Raw genomic sequence first — 20,103 nt, forward strand, 5'->3', positions numbered from 1 at the left:
TGGTGGATAGCGTTATCCACCCCTTGAACAACTGGGCCGTGAAGTTTACAAAGCTGTTCTCTACGCTTATAACTATTTTTCATATGAACAAAGTTTCCGGTTAGGCCTGCTTTGTTTTTAAGATAAAATCCATTGAAAATAGCATGAAAGGCCAGAGAAGTTTTCGTGGCTTTCGTTCGAAAAGCAGGTCCAAGCTCCCGAACTTAAGTCCCGAGCGAGCAACAAAGAAGTACAAGTACGGAACGTCAGGCCCTAGGCGAGGACGCGGGGAGCCCGGGGAGGGTTTTGGTAAAACAACTGCGCGAATGGCTTTTAGTTCCACTCCAAACATCAGGAAATTGATTTTTTGGTCAGCCGAGCTGGAAGTGATTCATTTCTGGCGCAGCGGACGATAAACACGTGCTGTAAATGGCGGGAAAGTACTTGCGCCTTCATTCAGTGTGGTCAGTTACAACACCCCATTTATCCTACCGCCCCACCCACTCCGTACCTCTTCTTATATCAATTTCTTTCGGATACAATGTAATTTCATTTTATATAAATATACACACACTTTTTCTTCCATTTTATCCTTTATTTTTTTTTACTTCATTTTTTTTTTGCATTCTAATTTGTTATTATTTATTTTTTTCGTGTTCCGGGATGTTCCGGAATGTTCCATGTTCAAGGTTTTATCGACGGCCGTTTCAAAAGGTTCTCCTTTTAAAACTTCAAACGAATTAGTCCATGGATTCGCGTCTCGGCACTTACCTGAGTTCGTGAATGAAATGAATTCGAGAAAGAAAACAAGTTTGTGTTTTCAACGTTTTATGTCGATTGGAGGTTTTTATCTAACAAACGTCGCTATTTCACGTCCAACGGAATTCTATCTTGAACAAAATTTGCAGGGCAGCACTAAAGTATGCAAGTAAGTAAGTATAAAATGTAGCTGTCGGTTTTATGTCATTTTTACCCCTGAAACTTTTGAGAACATATGATTGTCGCCTATTATCCTCAGAAATGCTATTTTTGATTTTACGGATTCTTGTACTATCAAATATTTACCACAATTTAAAAGTCCACCTTTTAGAATTGACTAAATAAAAAGTTGTATTTACCAGCCGAAGACTTTCGTTTGAGCCTGGATGGAAGTGGTCCCAAGCATTAATAAGTGTAGGTCAACATAGAGCATGGGAAATGAAAATTAAATAATGCTAATTAGATAAATTCGTAAAGACCAATCTCACTAGATTTTAGCCTGATAAATTATTAACTGAACAACTGTAGTAACTTTTAAGACTTACAAATTACTAACGGCCAATATTAGGAGAATTAAGCCCGATCATTTAACAACCAAAAGTAGGGCCGATAAATTGTTACCAAACAATTTTGTGACCTTTGTCATTTGTAAGGTTTAAGTGAAGGTTTGGCCTGATAAATAAGTTTGAGAAGCGTCTTACTCGGGTGCAAACATTTCCTCCAGGAGGCAGCAATACTTGAGCAGAGTTGTTGACGCGCGTAACTGGACTGTGAAACAGGTTGCGTTTTAAGGGGGTTTTCTATCGCAGTCTATCATACAAATGCGCGCGCTTTCCTTACGAATGACAGGAGAGAAGGTGCGGAAGAGTAATACGGCAATAAATACCATTTGTTTTTCTGAGAAATGCAGCAGTGTTTCTTTAACGAATCGCATGTTACATATGCGGTTATATAGTTGTCCTGTTAGACACAATGTCTCGTTATGCGTGAGCTGCAAGCAATACTTTCATAGGTTTTAAGGGCTAGACGTCTTGCACACAATCGTTTGTGTGGTGTGTAAGACATGAAGACCATGAGGTTTTCGTCTGAAGACCGAACATCTTTCAACACTTTAGTTTACACCATTCTCAAGCCTAACTTTTTGTTCTTTCAATCTTTTTCGTCCAATCGAAGGGCTCCCACCACTCTCCAAATTGTAACACTTTCTTCTTATGTTCCTCAAAATTCTCTCTCCGCGGTTTTCTCCATCTTCGCGGCTCGAGGTCCAGCATTCCTCCCAAGATTTCTTTGCCAAAGTAATGTGGGAACAGTTCTTCTTCCTCAATGACATGCGCAAATCCCCCATCCAGTCCGAACTCCACGCTAAAGTAGGGTAAACCCTTGGGTATACTCGCCCTGAGTCCTTTCTTTCTCGTGTCTATCAGCTTTTTATTTTGTGCCCATTCAGTCTCTGATTCCAAAATGGCTTTCTGTGGTTCATAAATAGAAGTGAGTCTAATTAACATTTAACCTCCAAAGTGTGCAGAAGGAAAAAAACAGCAAGAAATAAAGAAAGAACAGAATAGACAAAGAAAAATGAGAATGATGTATTGTTCAGTAGTGAATGACACAAGCAAGCTAGCTCGGCAAAAGGAAATCGGAGTGCTCCTATCAGGAGTCGAACCTAAGACCTTCCGATTACTAGTTCGGATGCTCTACCACTGAGCTACAGGAGACTCGTGGGAGCTAAGGCCATTAAACTAATTGTAGGTTCCTGGAACAAACATCCTGCTTACTTCTAGGGTTTGAATGTCGGTGTGTGGCATATTCGCAATGGAATAAATATGATAGTATATGTAAGCCTGGTAAATAAATGAGAATGATAATACATCATTCTCGATTATCTACCAGGATTAAAATATACCATCACATTTATTCCATTGCACAAAGAAAAATGTTCTCCAATTTCCCTATAGCGTTACCGAAGAATCACTTTGTTACCTTGAAGTAAATGGGAGACAAGTCCCCGATCTCTCTGGGCAGCGGTACACACTCTATTATCATGTGATGTTGTTTCTTCAACTGCTTGCATGTTTCCAGGAACACCACGTCCTGCTCCTGTTAAAAATACCAAGGTGTAACTTCTCCTTACAAAGTCAGCATATTTTTAAGACTGAGGGTTAGGAGAAAAAAGCAAATTATCAGCTAAGAGTTATCGTCCTGGGCAGGGTTGTTCGAAAGCCGATTAACGCTAATCTCCGATTAAAAGTTAACCGAGGTTTTCATCTCGCTCATTAAAAATGATTTTAAAGGCTCATTTTAAGCTAATGGTAAAGAAAAGTCTAAGGCAAAAACTAAGGGAAGAAAATCTTTCGGACGAATCCTTACGGATTAGTAAATATACTCGAATCAAAGTTCACGTTTACCCAGGATTAGCTTAATCGGGCTTTGAACAACTGGGCCCTGGTAAAGCAATAAAACTCTCAGAACTATAATGCCAAAAAAACAAAGAAAAATAAAACAAAACGCAACAAAACAAAAGAGGAGTCAATGAAAGGAACATGCCCTGGTAGGTCAAAAAGTGGATTACTTTATCCAGTGGATAAGTCGCTAATTAAAGCGGATAAAATGTATTAATTGGAAATCCGCTGGATAACGTTATCCGCTCTTTGAACAACCGGGCCCTGATATGTTGACACTTGCCATTTCTTCAAACATCTTCGTGAGGCCTTTTTTGTAAATCTGCGTAAACAAGTGAACAGCGTCAGAGGGCTCATATGTAACATTCCTTAAACTCACTGCCAAAAAGAATTAACTACTTCGAGGAGACTTTTTTGGCGGGTTATATGTAATGGCTTACTTGAAGTTTCAGCTCAATAGTGTTTTGTAAATCGGGGCGGTCGTCTATTTCAAAATGTCCCAAATATCGTTTATAATTATAATAAGAAGGAAATGTATATGTTAAATGTGATAATAAAGATTGATAATAAAAGACTGTCCCAAGGGTGACTCGCCAGTTGGCAGCACGCTATAGTTTTGCAAAATACTTTGAAATACAGTAAACATCCGCATAAAAAAAACATGTGGATTAAGAACCTCCTAACTGAAATTCGTCATTTGAGACATGTGTTATATAAGAACCTTACAATAAATATATGAAGACTTATTCACGCAGGCTGACCTTGAACAAAGTAGGTTCTTAAATGTGGGTGTTTACTGTATTCGTTAATTTAGAGAGTAATCCCCAACACCAATTAGAGCGGTTTTTAGTTGAGTGTCGAAAGTAATTTCGCGTTTGCTTTGGTTTTGCATTACTACGCTCTGTAATTGGTTAACAAAACTCGCGCCACTTTTTCAACCAATGGGAATCCAAACCAAAACCAGTCGTGTTGTGGCCGCACGCGTTTTCCCGCGCTTGGCGCCAGTTACATGTATTTACTTCGAATTCTGATTGGCTCGTTGTGTTGTTTACATCTGTTGCGATTGGCAAAGGTAATTACTTCGGTTTTGGTTTTACGACACTCAATTGGAAACCGCTCTTTAATCAAAACATACATTTAACCATCATTAGTTGATACAAACCTGTATTTCACTCCACACATCCTCATCCAGTAGGGTAGAAGCTGAACAGTGTTGCATTGGTATGATCAGACAATGGCCCTCCGTCAAAGACTCGTGAAGTGGAACCGCCAGATAAACCTACACAAATTCGAATTCAGCAGTTCGTTTCGCAGAACTTACGGCTATAGAATCACTTCGTCGAGGGAGAAGGGAACACAAACACGCCGCAATCGACAGCCGCGCGCAAACTCTAGTTATTTGCGTGTCACGTGTCTCCACGCGTGGTAGTTTGTGTTCTAGTAAGTAAGTAAGTGAACTTTATTTAAGACAGGGTGGCCCAATCAGCTACGAGGCTGTTATCCTGAGGGGCCCTGTATACACCTAAAATCATTATAGCAAAGTAATGAATTACAATGAACGCTTGTAGTCTAAAACCTTGTGGTCTGGTCCGTTCTACATCTCACTTGAGATCGAGAAAAGACCTTAGGACCGCTTGGAGGCTCTTTAGAGAGCATGAATCAAGGAGGGAAGAGCTTTGTGGCCTCCAGATGGTCCTCTAGCCTCCTTTTTAGATCATCACTGTACCGTCACCAGGGCCTGCCAGAGAGACTTAAGCCTGGTTTTCACTAGCGACGCAGTCACAGTCGCAAACACAATCGCAAGTGCTTATTTCACCGTGAAAACGGCCTCGACGCAACCATAAGCACAAGGATCAAAATGTTTCCTTTTCTTGTGCGTGCGTCGCGTTTGTTTTCACTTGACATAAAGCTTTTATACGCGTGTTTGCACTTATGCTTGCGTCGCTCGTGAAAACCAGGCTTTAAGGCTGGTTCAGACAAGCAATGTAAACGCTAACTCAAATGCAAGTGCAAGCAGGAGAAAACACAAGTGTGAACTGCCACAACGCAAACGCAAGCGCCAACACAAAAAAACGGAAAAATTTTCTTTTCCTTGCGCTTGCGTTTCGCACGAGTGAACCGGGGCAAGGCAAACGCTAGGTAAACGCAAACGCAAGATGAAAAATACTCGTTCCGTGCCTCCGCGGTTTAAGTTCAAACCAAGATGGCGACCATCCTTAATCGCGTTTTCAGAGCCCAAGTTTCCCAACTGCTGGTCTAGGGTAACGCGGACTCTGGGAACAAGATTGCCGCCATCTTGGGATACTGAAATGCGCGTGCGTATCTCATTCTGCTTGCGTTTGCGTCGCACGTGTGAACCAGCCTTTTCTCTTTCAATTTGACTTGCCCAACTTTTAGCCGAAATTTTCTGGGTGAGTTGATGCCTAGATCTTCCTGTAATCTCCTACAAATGAGCGTTCAGTCCTCGTCCATCTTTTCTTTTTTCGTTTGTTCGTCCGGTCATGCCGTTCAACTAACTGCTCTTTCCTTCCTTCTTTGTTTGCAACTTCGTTTGTTCGTCCGTCCTTCGGTCTGTGTGCCAATTAAACCACTTATTATTTTACTCTTTTACTCCCGAATTTATTTGTTTTTTTAAAAAAATCATTTTACCTTGAGACCAATAGCAATAATCAGATGCTTTGCAATGTCCGGATTCTCGAAGCAGAAGCGACATTTCGACAGCTGAGCAGCCAACATTCTGTGCTCTGCATTGAACAAAAGACCAAAAAGTTACCATACACATCTGCTTCGAAAGAGAAAATCATGGCTATATGGTTCCGTGGACGAAAATGACCAAAATACCTTTAATTGCTCTCTGTCTTTCACGTTCCTCGAGCTGAGCCGGAGAGATTTTGTTAGCAGCCGAGGACACAAAGTGATCATCCAAAGTGAAGTCATCTGAGTTTGCCGAAGTGGCCGCCTGAGATCAAGACAGAAACCAAAATCAAAATTCTGACAAAAAGAAAAAGCTTTATAAGAGCTGTTGGGCGGAACAACCAAGTAATAGGGTCAATTTGTTAAAAATTCCTAAGAACTAGTGAAAAGCAAGGCCAAAATATGAAATCTTACCGTTGCGAAGCGCGGCAAAAAAAAATGTAATGATTTTCAAGCGCGGGAAACATGGAGCTGGTGTCAAGCGCGGGAAACATGTAGCCGGTGTCAAGCGCGGGAAACATGTGACTGGTGTCAAGCGCGGGAAACGTGGGGCTGGTGTCAAGCGCGGGAAATATGGAGCTGGTATCAAGCGCGGGAAACAATGAACCGGTGTCAAGCGCGGGAAACATGGAGCCGATGTCAAGCGCGGGAAACATGCAACCGGTGTCAAGCGCGGGAAACATGCAACCGGTGTCAAGCGCGGTAAACATCGAACCGGCGCCGAAGCGGTGTTAAGCGCGGGAAGCAAGGAACCGGTGTCAAGCGAGGGAGACATGGAACCAGTGTCAAGGGCGGGAAACATGGAACCGGCGCCGATATCAAAACATTCTTGTTTTTGTTCTATTTAGCAGACGTTTCTTTTAATAAATTCATGCAACCTGCTGTTCTTAGTTACCTTGGAAGAAAGTCTCGCCATCATAGCATTGTGGTCCTCTGCTGTTTGCATCTTTTCTCGCCTCACCATTTCCTTCAGATCATACCTGTCATCGTCCGCAAAGTACCTCTCTCTTTTACCTTCCTTGTTATGCGTCTCCGCCTACAATGGATCAAAGTCTCTCGGTCAGTTAAAATTAACAGCTGTTGGTATCGGCGAAAGGAGTTCTCGGGGACATGTGTGGGAGGTATTTGGAGCAACTTACATGTTTCGAAAGCTCAAAGCCTTGAAAATACATTATCACATGTTAAAAGTGTCTTAACTTAAATTAAAGTATTCCTAAAAAGATAAGCCTCAACGGAGCGTTTAAAATTTTTAAGTGAGACTGATGGACCAATGGTGCTGCTATTTGCAGTACCTTCTCTCCAAAATTCTTGATGTTTGATTATCATGTGATAAAACGAGTACGTTACGCGACGCTGATCTTAAAGAGCGTCCCGGTATATAACTACATAAAGTTCTTTCTTGATATTATGCTCCAGCAAGTGTATTTATGTCCTCCTTTCACATATGAACACATTTTCCCAACATCTAACTCCATCAACTGGCAAATCCTGTTGGAGCCTGGTAACCTCAGTAATATTTCTGAGCATTATTAGTTGCGATTTCACATAAGCTTTTCACAACTGCGAATGTAACTTTTCGCTTTCATTAATTCTAAAAAAAAAAAGGCATGTTCACTTCGAACCAGTAATTGAACGGCAATGTAGTCAGCGAACAGTCTAGTTTTCTTAGAAGACGAAAGAGACTACAGCCTGGGAGCGCAGACGTATTTCTGGCTGTCGAGATTCTCTCTCGGTGGAGAGAATCTCGACAGCCGGAAATACGTCTGCGTTCGCAGGCTAAAGAGACTAGCGTGTATAAAATTTTCCTTATTCCTTATTACTGATAACGTCGTCCCCACATTTCCCTGAACTTCAGAAAAAGAAATTTGGAGACGAAATTATTCGACTGCGCGCCAATTTTTACGAGGCAAGCTAATTAACGTTAAACTCTCGTGCAATATGTCATTCCACCCTGGCTCACTTTTTGTCGTTTCTTCCTTCCTCGTCTATGCTCGCGTTCTGTTGTCATTTCCAGTGGCCTCACATTCCCGGCCGCGTCTGTTCTTGTCAGTATAACTGTTTCCTCTGTGGGTTTATTTGCTCCACTCTCTTTGGTTTGGGATTCTTGAAGTTCCTTGGTTTTTCTCAGTTCGTCCAGCTGGGACTTCAACTTGGCTGCTAACTCCTACATTCAAATAAAAGTCAAAGCAAATGTCACCCAAAGTACAAATGGACCGCAGAACTTGACAGTATCTGTGTGAAAAGCTAAAGCTATTTCTTTTGTAGAGGGTGTTTTCAAGCTAAGTGGGGTGGTTTCACGTAATCTCTTAGTGTGCACGACATCCTAAAGTTTGACCAAAAATTAAAAGTTTTTTTAGATGATGTTCTTCATTCCGATAACGTAGTTCAGTCTCACATTTTGAACAAGCAATAGTTTACTCTGCTGCTGTTTACTTTGTCAAATATGCTATATAATTCAAGTTTGTGGGTGTAGCTCTAAAGTTGGATCGTTCAGATCAAAGCTAAAGAGCGGTACTTTCCTGTGGCGTTGTTTCACTATGCTGTACAAGATGGTTCTATCTTTTGAGTCTGTGGACTCGGCAAAATCTTTTGAAATAAACGTTCCAAATTAATGCTTTCCGGTGATGCTGTTTGTTATGTCGTACACGGTGGTTCTAACTTTTGAGTCTGTGAAGGAAATCCTAAAGTGTGACCATTCAAATGAAAGCTACTGAGCAGTACTTTCCTGTGGTACTGCTTATTATGCTGTACACGGTGGTTCTAGCTTTTGACTCTGTGGGTGAGACGCTAAACTATGACTACAGACCATAGACCACGAAAAACCATTAACACTGCTGGCAAAAAGCACCTAACAGGTACTTAGTTAAAAGGCCAGTGTCAATGGTTTTCATTACCTGGCCGGCATCAAATTTTTAAATTACCCTGATAGTAAATAGAATGAGTTCAAATGGAAGCTTCTGAAGGGTAGTTCTTTCCAAGTCGCAAGTTAAGAGCATTTGCCAAATTTGCCAACTTCTCTCATGAGGTAATTATAAAACATTGACTTTTTCTACAATACACACCTCGTTTCCCATAATCTCCGCCTTAACAATCTTAGCTCCAATTTCATTTAGGTCAGCCTCAGTGATTTTCTTCGCAGGAATATTAACTCTTTCCTGTTTCTCTTCCTCTTCTGCCTCAGAACTCGAGCTACTTTCTGACTCAGAAACTTCCTTCTTCTCCTTCACCACCTCTTCTCTCCTTTTACTCTCTACATCTTCTGACGCAGAACTTTTCTCAGGCCCAGTCTCTGGCTTCTTTCTCCATCCGCCAGAGGGCCTGGACAAAGGTCTGTCATTGGATAGGCTTCCTCTGTTCCTGGGCTCTCTTTTGGAATCAAAGTCCCACGTTGACGATGTCGAAGTTGACGTTGATGACGTCGGGCGCCTGAACTTACCGACCAATGACGACCTTAAAGGTAAATTAAGTCAGCTTAGCCCAATTCTGTAGCGTGAAGCAGCTATATGCTAAAGAGTATAGAGGACTTTCCTCGCCTGTATGATACAGAGTATGGATCTCAGTAAGTTTGGCTCAGTGGAGATTGATTCTCTTTTACATTCTAGATACCCAAAAGGACTTTTTAAGGTTGGGAACCCGACGACAGTTGATCTACTGTGACAAAGGGCAAGATCGCGTCTTGCCTTGTCTTTCTCTCTTCAAGCCGGGCTTGTTGCCTGTCTTCCCCATCGCATGTCCGATAGAGTTTGGTTTACTACATATTGTGGATAAGCTCTCTGTATACGGTGCAATTTCTTTGAAACGTTACCTCTGAAGAGTTTAATGGGTGTCAAGACGAGTAAATATTGAAACTGAGTAACTACGGGATACACCATTGACGTAAAAAATGTGTTCAGAGTCACGTGAACGTTGTAACTCTTAGAATCCTGATAACTATACTCTTGTTGCCTACAATCTTCGAAACGTTTAAACTGTGCTTAGCCTGCATAGTAAGAGAATGAAAAACGGAGGAGGGGAGGAGAGAGGACAGGCTACGCAGATTATCTGTACCCTCCAAATGGAAAATCTTACCTTTTAAGAAACAAAATTTCCTCTAATAGCACGCTCCCAAGAATAAGCCCACAGCGACGGTATGAAGCAGTTTTCGATTTAGTGTCGAAAGTAATTCGCTGTCAATTTAGCTTTGTTTACATTGCTCTGTGACAGTTTCTGACTGTTTAGCAAAACTCGCCCACTTGCTCAGTCAATGAGAAGCAAAACCCAAACCATTCCTGAGTTTCTCGCACGCATTTTCCCGCGCTCTTCGCCGGTTACGCGTATTTGCGTCGAATTCTGATTGGCTCGTCGCTCTATTGTCGTCTTTTGTGATTGGCCAGATTAATTACTTTGTTTGCGGTCTTACATTACTCAATCAAAAACCGCCCAGACGTCTTGTTGAAAACTGTAACGCTTTGAGCAGTGTGGCTCAATGACTCAAAAGCAGTATCACATGATCTGTTAAATTTCAAGCTACAAATTGACTGTATCTAGAACAAGAAACAGCAAACAAATATTTACCCATTATCGCTGTCAGGTGGGCGTAAAAACTTTGAAGTATCAGGTTTTGATCGGTCGGTTGCTTGGTCATCCCTTTCTGGCCTTTTTCTCCACTTTTCCTTCTCAGTATCTCTGGAAGACCTGTATGTGCTTTCATCATGCCTGTCGCGATAATCTCTTCTGCGCCGGGCATATCTGTCTGGGCTTCTCTCCCTTCTCTCCTCTTTTCCTCGTCTTCTATCATCACCTCTCTGCTTTTCTTCCCTGAAACAAACACAAATTTAAATCACCTCGAAGACTACGAACAGCTGTAAAAGTAAGAACAGATCAGAGCTTTCATTTTAAGGATGGTGTACCCTTTTGCTACTGTACAAACGTTCTGCGCATCTCGGGACAATGCGAGAAACTCTGATTTCTTAAGGACGGTGCCTACTAATTCAACGGTACTTTTTCACAGTTTATGACTCTGAGGGAAAAGAAGACCTTAGCAAGGGTAGTTGAAATCCAAAACGAAAATTTGGGGTAACCGTGCATCTTTCAGAGATAATTAAGCTTCAATTTGGAAAAATATTCAATACTTTGTTTGATATTTTGAAGCCTTTTTGAATTACTGTTAGTCAACACCACCTCCAACACATTTAAAAGTTTTCACCACAGAACGAAAAATTATGGTGAGTGTGACAACTCTCACTGCAGTTGACTATGGCATTTCTCAGCCAAGATGTAACTTTAAGTCCTTTTGAATGAAATTTAAACGAATTGAAAATACAGTGGTAAAGATTTAAGAAAACATGAAAATGTAATCAGAATGGAAATAAAATAACTACCTTTCTTCCGCTTCCTTTATCATCGATTCCAGTTTCTCAATAGACTAAAACAAAGACAAAAAAATTCAGAGAACAGAAACCATATTCAGTTTAACTTTATGTCAAACTGAAACAGTAGAAATAAGCCCCTTTGTATAGTTTTTCTCATGCTAGAAAACCAATTGCATGTATGCTATAGTTTTCATTTGAGTCTCATAAAACCAAACCCAATGTAGTCACTTTCGACAGTCACAACTCAAAGCAAAAATTAAGTTGGACTTTCCATAATTTAACTCATCACAGGGTCCTTTGGAATACTGTAAGGTTCCTAAATGATAATAGCCAGGACTATAGGATCCTTGTAACATTTGTGGGATCCCATGAATTTATGGGATTATTAAATGATTTTAAGCAGGATCTTGTAGGATCAGATCCAAGAGGATGATATGATAGCAAAATTCTTCAAGATCTGTGCGGGATCCTGCAGGATCATTCCAGAGACCTCAAGAATACTTGGAAGATTATGCAAAATTCTTGAACAACTTTGAGCATTAGAAGTGAAGATCCTCCCAAGAGCTTCAAAAGATCTCTATGCAGATCTTCAAAGATCCTGGAAGGTTTTTTGCTTCAAAGATTTTCACCAGGGATGGCTGTAAGCTCTGCTAGCCATTGGCTCAAGTGCAAGTTTACCACTTACAATTATCTCTTACAACTATCTCTATGCAGATTTTCAAAGGTCCTGGAAGGTTTTTCTTCAGAGATTTTCACCAGGGATGGCTGTAAGCTCTGCTAGCCATTGGCTCAAGTGCAAGTTTACCACTTACAACTAAAAGCTACTTCAAAAAATATTCCAAGAAATATCCAGCTGTTGTAACTTACACCGTATCTCTGAGCAACAACATCATCCAAACTTTTTCCTTCTTCTTGTGCTTGCTCCCTGGCTCTCTGATAAGCTTTCTTCAACCAAGCACTACTAAATGAACTTCGGGAACTTGCTACAAGAAAGAAACAAAGTCAGTGAAGTTTCCACAAGACTGGAGTTGAGATTTCTGTGACACAATGATGAAATAAACTGTAATACCTTCTGAATAAGTGGTGTCCTGTGTTTCTTCCCTCTCTGATGGTAGCCCTGTTCCCCCATCTCTCCAGAAAGGGTTTAACTCTTTTGGATGCTGTCCAGGCTGACAAGTTGAAGACAAACAGATGAAATGTAAAATACTAAAGTAGACTCTTAAAAGTCATAAGCTATCAGCCAGCCATATAATAGGTATTAAGAGCAATTCTCCAGGAAAGTGAAGCAAAGTTGGAAATGAAAATTTTTAACCCCCCTTCATTTCTTGTGTGGAGGTAGGTTACCTGGAGGGATGAACAAAAACAGCCATATTTTGATCGACAGGTGTGTCGTTGCCATGGTAACCGCACTTGGTCACGTCGGCCTGAGGTCTATGTTTTGACCAAAAAATTCACTCTCAAGTAGTAAAAATAAACGAGTCTGGTTCTCGAGTGCATGTGAACCAATTCAAATGAAATTCACACAGATGGTAGACGCACTCTCCCAGTTTATAAAATTGGCCGTGAAAGTATTTTGGGTTTTATAATCAAGAAGACAATGTTCGTCTTACTACGTTGCCTGTCAGCCATTTTGACAAGCAGGAAAAACAAGCATAACCATATTCGTAATTTCTCCGAAAGTACTCTTTCCCAAAAAACCAAATTAGCAGCAGAGCTTACATAGATATTGAAGTTTCTAAATATCATAAAATCTATTTGGGGAAAATTATATTCTTGCCATGGGTGTTGAAGACATCCGAGGTAAGTTGCAAAAAATTGCAAAATTGGAAATTTTGAGGGCTCCAGTATTTGGCTCAAACAGGCTTTAAATAGAGAATATCAGCTTCAGAGGTATTCTCTATCATCGTATCTGTTATCTACATTTGATTGATTAGGTTTTGGCCAACGAATTTGATGAAACAAAGCCTACCTTGCAACTTTTGAGAATTTCTTCAGGATGCTTTTGTCGTATAGCATGGGTCTCTCCTCAGTTTGCTCGCTCCATTTTCTTGACCAAATCTTGCACAGACTCTAGCGGAAAGGACAAATCTAACTGGCTAGCCTCACCGAACATCTACTTTTAGCTCAAAGATAATAATGCATTAACCCGAATAAAGAACCGTCGAACAGGTCAAACACAGTCGTGTGTCAAGTATCAAAATAATTCATCAATACAATCCATTCAGGAAGTTAAATAGATACATCAAGATCACAGCTAAGCAAATGCATGTCTGCAACGATTCTGAATAAAGTCTTTGGTTAAATTGAGCCTTATATTCCGTGGTGCATGGTTGAGAAGCGAAGAAATCGTTGTTTACGACCGAACGACTATGTAGACCGGAAATGCGAGGAGCAAAACTGCTGACCGGATGTACTTTATAATGCGACATACGCGCTTTTTGTTTGTTTGTTTTTATAGCTTCAGATAAAGAGCTACATTGTTGCGATGGCATTGTCTTTTCTTTAGATATTTTTGGTACAATATATCATTGATAGAGGGATAAAAGGACGACTTTTGATCCGATTTTATGACTGTTTTACAGTGGTAAATAAAGAGGACAAAATAAAAGCGCTTCACTGATCGTTCAGTACGCAACCTAATATTTGTGCACATAAGCCGCCCATGCTTCGTGGTTTTTTTTTTTAATTCATTACTTATTTAATGTTAAGGATGGCCTGCATGTAAGATACGTCACTGACATTAGCGCACACATTAGAAGTTACGAGGTTGGAATTTTTGACCCACCTCTCCTCCAGAAATAAATAAGTCTTCTTTAGGCCGATACATTTTCACATTCATTACCTAATACCTGCCCTAATTTTGGCATTCTTTCCTGTTTGGTTATTAATTTGTTTGTTGTTGTTTTTCTTGGTGGGAGGAGGGGTGACCGGAAGTAACTTTGTGCCGTCGATCAAAAACACTGTAAAGGGAATTAAAGAAATTTGCATATCGTCGTGCGAATGAAATATCCTGGTCGGGACAATGGAAAGTTGTTCTTTTTCAAATCCCAAAAGGGACGCTTGTGAGTGCCGTGGAAACAATATAAAACTCAGTGAATGTTAAAGGGATATTTCCAGGCAAGTGCAAGCCTACGGACTTGGTATAAACCGTGATGAAATCAGCGACGAAATGGATCTTATTCTTTGCCGTGCAGGTAAATAAATGTAACATTCCACGTGCGAATTTTTCATTCTCTTGTCACGAATAGTTAATCATTTCTGAATTTGTAATTGCATTTTCACAGCCTATAAAGCAATCCTTTTTTTCGGAGGGGGGGGGTGGGGGGGGGATGCGGAATTTGTACAGTCGACTCCCGAAAACTCGAAAAAATTTTCCTTTCCTTTCAGGTCATTTTCTATATAATTTTACCCTCGATAACTCAAAGTCCCGATAACTCGAACCTTTTTCAATTTCCCTTGAAGGTTCGAGTTATCTCGAGTCGACTGTAATTGCATTTTCACAGTCTATAAAGCAATCATTTTTTTTTTTTGGGGGGGGGGGTGCGGCTATTATGATCATGCGTTCAATTTTCACCCAAGCTTCATTTCAGCTTTAGTGACTTTGTTTTTGTTTTTAGATTTATGTTATGATGCATATTCTCAGCATTTGTTTAAAGAAACTATGGTTTTCTTCGAGTATGGTACATTGTTGTTGCGGTGTTTCTAAGTCTGTTTGCATCAAGGTACTGGATATGCCTAAACGCATACATTTTTGCTAAGGTTTTTTGATGTTAATCACGATGAAGCAAGCTCGCTTGATATTTGTCCCCATCACAGGGGATTTACAACAGGATATCATTATACTTACATCCGATGTTACATCCCATTACATTGTGTTACATCCGGTCAGCAGTCGTGGTTATTGGACTTCCGGCCTAGTTCAGTTTATTCACCATTCTTGGTTTGTCGACTATCGCAATATCTGACTCGATTTTAGCCAAAGACGTTACTTTGGATTGTTCAATGGCATGCATTTGCTTTGTACATTGATCTCGACACATTTACTTTACTTCCTGGTTGGATAACATTGATGAATTTAGGTGCTCGACGACAGAAATCGCAAGTGTTACGACCATGTTTTGTCCTTCTGAACTATTCTTTGTCAAGTGTATGCGGGCTACTTGTATCATCATCTCTGGTCTGAAACACGGCAAACTGGATGTTCGATGGGAGTAACTGTTAGACTAGAGTCTGCACTAGATTTGGTCAAAAAAACGGAGCGTGCGAAGGAGAGACACTGGAGAGAACCACGCGATGAAAGCATCCTGAAGAAATTCCCAAAACCTTCAAGGTAGGTTTTGCATCAATTTATATTTCATCAAATTCGTTGGCCAAAACCTTATTAACTAAATGTAGGTAGCAGACAAGATGATAAAAGATACTTTTGAAGCTGATTTTCTCTCTCTAAAGCCTGTTTGAAGCAAATACTAGAGCCCTCAAAATTACCAATTTTGCAATTTTTTGCAATTTGTCCCAGATGTCTTCAACACCCATGGCCAGAATATAGTTTTCCCCAAATTGATTTTATGATATTTAGAAACGTCAATATCCGTGTAATCTCTGCTGCTAATTTAGTTTATGTAGAAAGAGTACTTTCGGAGAAAATAGGAATATGGTTGTGCTTTTTTTTCCTGCTTGTCTAAATGGCTAACAGGGAACATAGGAAGACGAGCATTTTCTTCTTGTTTATAAAACCCAAATTATATTAACGGCAAATTTTATAAACTGGGAGAGTGGCTCTACCATCTGTGTGAATTTCATTTGAATTGGTTCACATGCACTCGAGAACCAGACTCGTTTACTTTTACTTTTTGGGAGTGGAACTTTTGCTCAAGACATGGTCCAAACGCCGACGTCATCTAGTGCGGTTACCATAGCAACGATACATCTGCCGATCCAAATATGGTTGTTTTTGTTTATCCCCTAAGGTAACCTACCTCCACACAAAAATTGAAGGGGGGTTATAATTTTTCATTTCCAACTTTGCTTCACTTTCCTGGAGAATTGTTCTTAATTGTTCTGACATTGGATTCAGAGTATTACTAAATGAATTAAACTGCAGTGGATAATCCTGGTTAAAAATTGGACCAGCTGACAAAAGGAATGAATAAAAGGAAGGAAGGAAGGAAGGAAGGAAGGAAGGAAGGAAGATAGGAAGGAAGGAAGGAAGGAAGATAGGAAGGAAGGAAGGAAGGAAGGAAGGAAGGAAGGAAGGAAGGAAGGAAGGAAGGAAGGAAGGAAGGAAGGAAGGAAGGAAGGAAGGAAGGAAGGAAGGAAGGGAGGGACGAACAAAGGATGGACGGATGGACAGATGAACGAACGAACAAATGCAAATTTATGACCAACTAACTTGCTTAATGAATGACTGCCTGACTGAATGATTGATGGATTGACTAAAAGCACGACTGAATGATGGTTTAAACTGACTGACTGACTGACTGACTGAATGACTGACTGTCCTACTTACAAAACCAACTCACCAAATGACTGACTGATTGAATGAATAATTGATTGACTGCTTGACTGCCTGACTACCAGACAGGAACTTACTAAATATTAAATAAACAAACCTATGCTCAACCTCTGTCACGCCCTCAAGCTGATCTCAGACCATATTTGAATTTAGAAAATAATGTGGATTTTAGTGGAGGGAGGAAAACTAGGGGACCTGGAGAAAGGTCCACTGAGCAAGGAGGAAAACAAAATAAAACACTCAAGCAGTAACTAAAAATAGTGCAACGAAAAACTCTTACCCGATCTATACAGGAGAGCGCTTTTAAGCTATCATCTTCCTCTTTGATCTCCACCTGTTCTTCCTCATCTACTTCCATTGGCTCCTGAGAGTTTGAGCTAGACACAGGTGGACACAGCATCCAGCTATCACGCTGCTGTCAACAAGTATTAGAAGAGAGAGAAAAATATATTTAAGGAAAGAGAACATTAATTTTTAAAAGGCTGTTTCAGAGCTTTCTTGTAGGTACAGTATATGTTGCATTTTTGCACTTAAAACAGAGTTTTAGTTGAAAAACAACAACCAAGATCAAAAGTTTTTGTTTTCCTTTGAGCAGTATTCGTTACCATAATCCAAGACATTATGCAAAATAAAAATCAAACTGGTTTGAAAATTAAACTAAAAAAAAATTTAAACCACAACATATTCACCTGAGAATGTCCTGGTATTGATGAGTTTGTTGCACTAGGTTTTGGAGAGTCTGTCCCCTTTTCAACCCATTCATCCTCTGATTCCTGCAGAGAAATGGACACAAATTCTTCTTATTGCTTATTGCAGGTTATATCTCATTATTAATTTCCAAGAAGTTACTGATGGAAGGAATTTTGGACAGGGTGATGTCCATTTTTATGATAAAACAATTCAGAGCACACTAGAATTGGAGTAGAGTTTCCTTTAATTTTTGCTCATGCTACAATGCAAAGGAAGAGTCTGCTAGCAGGAGAATGATCCTGACGACAATTACGATAATGATGATGATGATGATGATGTAAGGATGATAGTAATAACACTTATAATAGTAATGATGTTGATGACGATGACATAATTATTGCCCTCAGTCTCATTTGGTTACTGTATATACTGGACATCAGTTTCTAAAGGCATCTCAGGAAGCTGCCGTCAGACCACTGTTGATTTCTCCTCCCACTCCCAACCGCGAACAGATGGATATCAATAAGTGTGTGTGTGTGTGTGTCGTGAAGGTAGCGGGAAGGGGGAGGTAGCTGCAGCATCCCCAGCAACTCCTCCTTCCTGTTCTTTCATTATTCAAAATGTCATGGCAAGTGAATACCTACCAGAAGTGGTCAGTAACAAGAGGACTCACACAAAGTGGTATGACTTCAACAGGAAAATTTAGTATGATTCATGGACACTTACAGATTCGGATGAGTGTGATACTTCTGCAGCATCCTTCCTTTGCTTTTTGTGCTACAAATTAATAAACCATCTTGTATATTAGCCTTTTCCTTAAAAGTTTATTGACAGGCATATAACAATAGGCACAATAAATAATTGTTATTCAACAGCATGCAAATAAGTGGACACTTCTGTTGTTCAGCTATAAATTTGGCTATTACAGTGGAACCTCGATTCAACGAAGTCGCTGGGGACCGGCCAAATTTGTTCGTTAAATGGAGGGTTTGTTATATCGAAAACCTCGATATAACGATCTTGAGGGGAAACGACCAAAATGTTCGTTATATCGAGGTCATAGTTAATGATTGATTTTCAACACAGGTGACTTCTGTCACGCAATTCAATCCAATTTTCGTCACCCAGAAGTGCCGCGTTTTGAGATGCAATTCATTAACTAAAGCATGGTAGCTTTCAGTAGCAATTATTTTCACTTTTGAGTAGACACGCAGCTTTTGTTTACAAAAAAACGACACTTTCAGAGCGTTGATCTGTTCAGCGTTTATCTTCTGTCGCGTGTTGACATTGTAATTTGTTATATCGAGGTAGATTTTACGTTTGGGCTTCCGGATTATGTTCGTTATATCGAAGAATTCGTTAAATCGAGGTTCGTTATATCGAGGTTCTATTCCATACATTTTACTGTAACTTTGGCCGGGACAAAGAATATTGTTCGTTATATCAAGGACTTCGTTAATTAGAGGTTTGTTAAATTGAGGTTCCACTGTAAACCACAATTTGTGGGGAATGGTGTGGGGTGGGGAAGGGAGGGGGAGGGAAGGAATCTCCCTCATTCCGGAACAAATCACATCAGGACTCAGGGTAGGTTATGTAGAGTGCTTTCTTAAATTGGCATGACCCACAGGTTTACATTTCATGTAAAATTATATGGGCTCATGACAAGATCCATATTGGATTCATATGGAGTTCTGCAAATGGGTATAAATTTCAGAGGCCAGATATGAGAACAGGGATAGAGTTTTAAGGCCAGGTTTGAAAATGGGTATCAGAAAATTACATATCATTGGTCTTAAATAGGGTCAGGGTTGGACAGCAAGGTGTATACCCCCATATCCCTATGCCACCCTAGCTTTATTTGCCTATCCTTTACAATAACCCATCCTTTAATAACCCCTATCCTTTACCCCTACCCCTTACAATATCTCCTATCCTTTACAATGACCCATCAGTGGGTAAACTGTTTCAATAGGTACCTTCTTCTCTTTTTTGCTCTTCTTCTGTTTCTTTTCTTTCTTGTGTTTCTTCCTCTTGGACTTATCCTTAAATAAGAAGATGTCATAGCCACTAAAAACGTTTTTCCAAGGGTACAGCTTTCTTTGATCTTACATTTCATAGACATCCAACAAAACAACTTACCAGACGTTTTCCTCTCTCCATATTAGTTTATGTATTCAGTAAGATAAATACTATTATTAACGATCGACCACAATTTAAAGCAATGGTAGGACTTCAGTTTACCTTTTCCTCGCTGTCAGCCTCCTCTGTTAATCTTTTGCTCAGAGAGGGCAGCATCCACGTACTTTCCCCTGTTTCTTTCCTTCGTTCTTTTCTTCTCTGCTCTCGTTCATAATCCTCCTTCGCCTGAAAAGTAAACAAAGCCATCCAATAGAACCAATTCAGTCTATTAAATGCCTTGAAGAACCCGATACATTTTTTATTAGTATAAAATTTTCCCGGTTTTGCAAATGTCGTGGTCTGTCAACTGTCGTGCAACCAAAGGTGCTCTGAGATCAAAATTCCACATGCGATTATCATATAGCCTACATTATCCCATAAAAGATAGAAAACTCTTGCCTTTTTGAGGATTTCTTCCCTCGCTTTTCTTTTCTGTTCTTTCTTAGCATCGATTTCTCTTTTGGAAACAAAGTTGATCAAATCCGCCATCTTGGATTTTTGGATGTACGCTGACAACTTCCCTTAATGTACCGTGGCTCAG

At 40.1% G+C, this 20,103-nt stretch overlaps 1 protein-coding gene across 3 annotated transcripts; it reads right to left on the reverse strand.

The window, feature by feature from the left end:
- Positions 1–621: 621 nt before the first annotated feature.
- LOC146471574 (CWF19-like protein 2) lies at positions 622–20,082 on the reverse strand. 3 transcript variants are annotated; one of them, XM_085120108.1, is made up of 19 exons: positions 19,962–20,082; positions 19,626–19,748; positions 19,361–19,426; positions 18,111–18,161; positions 17,384–17,467; positions 16,975–17,106; positions 12,252–12,351; positions 12,050–12,165; positions 11,192–11,235; positions 10,386–10,628; positions 8,894–9,281; positions 7,792–7,995; positions 6,727–6,867; positions 5,979–6,096; positions 5,787–5,881; positions 4,300–4,416; positions 3,421–3,459; positions 2,719–2,835; positions 622–2,207 (listed from the first exon to the last, which is right to left on the reverse strand). In XM_085120108.1, exons 1-19 carry the CDS (start codon positions 20,049–20,051, stop codon positions 1,872–1,874), a joined length of 2,604 nt encoding a protein of 867 aa, XP_084976234.1. In that variant the 5' UTR covers positions 20,052–20,082; the 3' UTR covers positions 622–1,871. The 3 variants fall into 3 exon arrangements, with proteins under 3 accessions (XP_084976234.1, XP_084976233.1, XP_084976235.1); XM_085120107.1 differs by having other exon boundaries at positions 16,975–17,109; XM_085120109.1 differs by having other exon boundaries at positions 16,975–17,109; positions 19,626–19,742; positions 19,956–20,067.
- Between the last annotated feature and the right edge of the window lie 21 nt (positions 20,083–20,103).

This window comes from Pavona decussata, unplaced genomic scaffold, assembly GCF_977016875.1.
Source record: "Pavona decussata unplaced genomic scaffold, jaPavDecu1.1 SCAFFOLD_102, whole genome shotgun sequence".
NCBI classification, from domain to species: Eukaryota; Metazoa; Cnidaria; class Anthozoa; order Scleractinia; family Agariciidae; genus Pavona; species Pavona decussata.

Coding starts and splice junctions, on each gene's coding strand:
- LOC146471574 (XM_085120107.1), bottom strand. CDS start 20,051: ATGGCGGATTTGATCAACTTTGTTTCCAAAAGAGAAATCGATGCTAAG. Junction 6,868..7,791: donor GAAGGAAGAAACGACAAAAA/GTGAGCCAGGGT, acceptor GATCCATTGTAG/GCGGAGACGCATAACAAGGA. Junction 4,417..5,786: donor TTATTGCTATTGGTCTCAAG/GTAAAATGATTT, acceptor GAATTTGTGTAG/GTTTATCTGGCGGTTCCACT.